Here is a 4,196-nt window from a genome sequence, read left to right on the forward strand (position 1 = left end):
TTATTGCCTAAAAGGAAGTCAGAAAGCAGGTTTTTGAATCTGATGTTTGTGTAAAAATGTGCCTCGTCTGAGCTGCAACTTTTTAGTAAAAATAACACGAGAACAAACATTTCCAAACGCTTGTTCTGCTGATTTGAATATTTTTGTTGCACAAATAAATAAAGATCCAGCCTCTGGTGAAAGGACACACGCTGAGTTTTACACTAAAAAGACTCTCAGCTACTACCACACCAAATCTGAGCTCAATACCTGTAAAACTGGCTGAGTTACAGACATTTAGGATGGCTGTGGCGGCCATCTTAAATCCGTTTGACTCCAAAAGTTAATGAGATGTAGACATATGTCTGATATTTACTCCCTCTGAGTTCTGATAAAATCCCTCCTGCGGTTCCAGAGATATTTTGCTAACAGAGTTGACCCCAGTAGTTAATCGGTGCAACCAGAAGAAGCTGGGGATGACTCTCAGCTACTACCACTCAGTATCTGATCATCTGAAAGAGTTAAACTCTGTTTTCCAGCTGAGAGTTTCCGTCCACTGACGGCTGAGATATTTTGCTGACATGGTGGAACTTGATCCCTTCTCAGATGAGTCATCTTAAATAGCAGAACCTGTCAGAACTTGTGCAGTTTGGAGTCTTTTGAGCCCGTTTAGCCTCTGTCAGAACCAGCAGCTGACCCGGCAGCACACAGAACCTTTGTTCTCCACGCGGAAACGGGACCGATCTGACGGGGATCTCCGTCCTGCGCTCCGCCCCGCCCCGAACCGAGGCTCCAGCTGGTTGCCTGGTTCTGCTCCGGGCAGCAGGAGCAGGAGGAGGAGGAGGAGGAGGGAGCCATGAGGAGGCAGCTGGAGCTCGCAGCCCTGGCTCTGGCCCTCACCGGGTGGCTGGCTGCGGTTCTGACCCGCTGCGTGGCCCTGTGGACCGTCAGCGGCACCGTGGACAACGTCACGGCCTCCCTGCCTGCCTACTGGGACGGGGTGTGGCTGGACTGGGACCACTGGGACCTGGCCCACGACGGCAGCCTGCACTGCTCCTTCTACCGGAGCCTCATGTCCCTGTCCGGGAGCTTCCGCACGTGGAGGGCCCTGATCGAGGCGGCCGTGGGGGCCGGCGGCTTCGCGGCCGCCATCGGGTCCGCGGGGCTGCTGTGGTTCCCGGCGCGCGGGCAGGTCAAGGTGTTTTCCGGCGCCCTGTTCGCGGCGGCCGCAGTCCTGATGCTGGTTCCCACGGCCTGGACCTGCCACCACACCGGCCAGCCGCTGGAGGGCGCCGTGGCCCTGCGGAGGCGCTGGGGCCCTGCGCTCTACCTGGGCTGGATCTCCTTCTCCATGATGCTCGGAGGAGGAGGCTTCCTCTGCAGCCGCTGGTCCTCCGCCGGGACCGGGGCGGCGGACCAGGAGGCCGCTCACCCGCTCAACACGATCAACAGAACCGCCTTCAGCCACAGCCAGTACGACCGCAGCCGAACCGAGCCGGTCTGAGGCGCACCAGGGGACTGAGGGGAGGCTGGACCTGGTTCTGCTGCTCTTCTTCTTTGATTTTATTTACTTGTTGTTGTTTTTAAAACAAACTTTGTTTACAATCATAGTTTCAACATTCGGGTCACATTTAGTCCAGTTTTAGCTTTTTCTGTCGGTCCAACTCAAAGTTAACTGGTCCTGGTTCCCCCTCTGATCCGGTGAGGCGCTGAAAACAGCCGAAGGAGCTAAAATCAGCCAAACTGTAGCTGAAAGCTAAAAGACCAAAACTAGCCAAAAAGTAGCCAAAAGGTAGAATTAACAAAAACTGCAAAAGGTTTTTAAGGATTTTAAGTTTTTCATTTATTTCTAAAAAATGATCTTTAATCTCAAGATTCTCTGGTTTTAATTTAAATAATTTAATTAAAAATTTGGAACCTTCTGCTGATTTTTCAGCCGGTTTTTAATCCTTACAGGAAATAAAAACACTTTCAGATATTTTTACAAGTTTAGGATTTTTTAATGTAAAATCTGCAAATTTGGTCTTTCTGACCAGAAGGATGAAATATTTCAATTAAAATCACAACAGGAACATATGAAATCTAAGATAAATCACTGATAAAACTGAAGGTTTCTGCTGTAATGAGAGGAAATCGATCATCTGATCAATAAATCTTTAGTTTTTATCTGAGGGGATCTTCTTCTTCTTCTTCTCTTTTTTTCTCCTGGGACCCGGTGTTTGTTTGGTGTGTTTGCGTTCAAAGTCTCAGGAGGTTAAAACATTTCTTCAGACCTGGAAAGTCCTAAAATCAGATTCCTGACGTTCAGGACGGAGGAGGAAGTCTGCGGAGATGAGACTTTCAAAATAAGAGGAGGCAGGCTGACAGCGCAGCGGTTGGAGGAAATATTTGATTAGTTGCCTGAAGTTTGAGGACAAACCGTGAGTCCTTCCCTCCCTCACAGGATCCGACCGGGCGAAACAGAACCAAATTAAAGTGAACCGGGTCGAGTCACCGGGTCGTCAGGAGGAGAAAACTTTTAATCCCAACAAACCTGAACGTTCAGCACTTTGACCTGTTTACAGAAGATATTTACTTCAGAGGTCATCCTGAAGAGAAAAAGAGTCAAAATGTTTAATTTTTAAATTAATTCAAACTTTTTTAAGCAGCAGAGATTTCAAATCTCATTGGATAAAAAACACAAAACACTTAAGACTTTATTTATTCATATTTATTATCTTTATTTGTCCAAATTTACCTGAAGTCTGACAGAAAACAGGATCTGAGTTTTAACTTTCTGAGGATAAACGTTTTGGTTTAAAGGAAAAGATGTTTGTTTGATTTTATTTTTTGGTGCCAAAAACATCGAATCAAACCTTTTCTGTGGGATGTTGTAGTTTTTAATTTTCAAAATAAAAGAAAAAGATTCATTTTGTCTGTTTTTTTGTTCCTTGAAGACCAGATTAAAAAGAATAAAGTCAGTAAATATAGAACAAATCTGTGCAGAAGTTTATCACTCTCCTTAGCGTTGTGTGTAGTTATGTGTCTTAATAATATTAATAATAAAAGCAACTCTTTCCTCACAGTTTATATAAGTTATGAAGTTAAAGAAGTTCAGGATGATTAAGATGAGCATGAAGGCGTCCGAACTGACAGAAAAACAAAGAATAAGCTGAAGCGATCAGAATGAGTTCCTGATCTTTAGGTTTAAATCCTGAAAACATCCAGCAGTTCTGCTCAGACGTTTCAGCACTCGGTGTTTCCTGCTGCACGTCTACAGCTTCTCGTCTCCCTCCTCCACGTCCTTCAGGCTCAGGACCTCCAGAGAACCTCGGCCTTTCGTCTCACAGCGGATCAGCTCATCGATCTCCCTGAAGCAGCCGGGATCCACCAGACACACCTGGGGGGTCGGAGCAGAGGTTTTACGACATAAAAAGGGTCAGGAAAGCGAAAGTAAAAACCGGATTGGACTAAAGGAGTCTTCTGTCCGATTGACGAACCATTTCGAGCTCCTCGTCGAAGTCCTCGCTCTCCACCACCTGCAGGAGGGGCTTCAGCTTCTCCTTCAGCCTCTTGGCCTCTTTGGCCGGCAGCACCAGCCGCAGCCTCATGTGGGCTCTCTGGATCTGCATGGTCTCCTTCAGCTGCCGGATCACCTCCAGAGCCTGGGAACAGCGGCACAGATCGGCACTGAGGGCTGCTGTCGGCAGGAAGTCAGCGGGAAGTCAACAGGAAGTCAGCAGGAAGTCAGGGGGGAAGTCAACAGGAAGTCAGGAGGAAGTCAGGAGGAAGTCAGCAGGAAGTCAGCAGGAAGTCAGCAGGAAGTCGGGGGGAAGTCAGGGGGAAGTCAGCGGGAAGTCGGCGGGAAGTCAGGGGGAAGTCAGCGGGAAGTCGGCGGGAAGTCAGGGGGAAGTCAGCAGGAAGTCGGCAGGAAGTCAGGGGGAAGTCAGCAGGAAGTCAGGAGGAAGTCAGCAGGAAGTCAGGGGGAAGTCAGCAGGAAGTCGGCAGGAAGTCAGCAGGAAGTCGGCAGGAAGTCAGCGGGAAGTCAGGAGGACGTCAACAGGAAGTAAGCAGGAAGTCAGGGGGACGTCAACAGGAAGTCAGGGGGAAGTCAACAGGAAGTCAGGGGGAAGTCAACGGTGTATGTGTAATCAGATGAGCTGACGGTGTGTGTGTGATCAGAGGAGCTGACGGTGTGTGTGTGATCAGAGGAGCTGACGGTGTGTGTGTGATCAGAG

General features: G+C 48.5%; 2 protein-coding genes across 2 annotated transcripts in view; one reads left to right on the forward strand and one right to left on the reverse strand.

Moving 5' to 3' along the window:
- The first annotated feature begins 596 nt into the window (after positions 1 to 596).
- Positions 597 to 2,888, forward strand: LOC108248384 (claudin-4-like). The gene has a single exon (XM_017437142.3). The coding sequence runs from the start codon at positions 836 to 838 to the stop codon at positions 1,481 to 1,483; it is 648 nt and encodes a 215-aa protein (XP_017292631.1). The 5' UTR covers positions 597 to 835; the 3' UTR covers positions 1,484 to 2,888.
- The window catches only part of sbds (SBDS ribosome maturation factor), a 3,359-nt gene continuing 1,837 nt past the window's right edge, over positions 2,675 to 4,196 (reverse strand). The window contains exons 4-5 of the mRNA XM_017437141.3: positions 3,459 to 3,623; positions 2,675 to 3,358 (exon numbers count right to left, since the gene is read on the reverse strand). Coding sequence (XP_017292630.1) covers positions 3,233 to 3,358; positions 3,459 to 3,623 — 291 coding nt within the window. The 3' untranslated portion in view covers positions 2,675 to 3,232. The remainder of the gene's footprint in view (positions 3,359 to 3,458; positions 3,624 to 4,196) is intronic.

The sequence above is a fragment of the Kryptolebias marmoratus genome, linkage group LG2 (assembly GCF_001649575.2).
Source record: "Kryptolebias marmoratus isolate JLee-2015 linkage group LG2, ASM164957v2, whole genome shotgun sequence".
In the NCBI taxonomy this organism is placed as follows: Eukaryota; Metazoa; Chordata; class Actinopteri; order Cyprinodontiformes; family Rivulidae; genus Kryptolebias; species Kryptolebias marmoratus.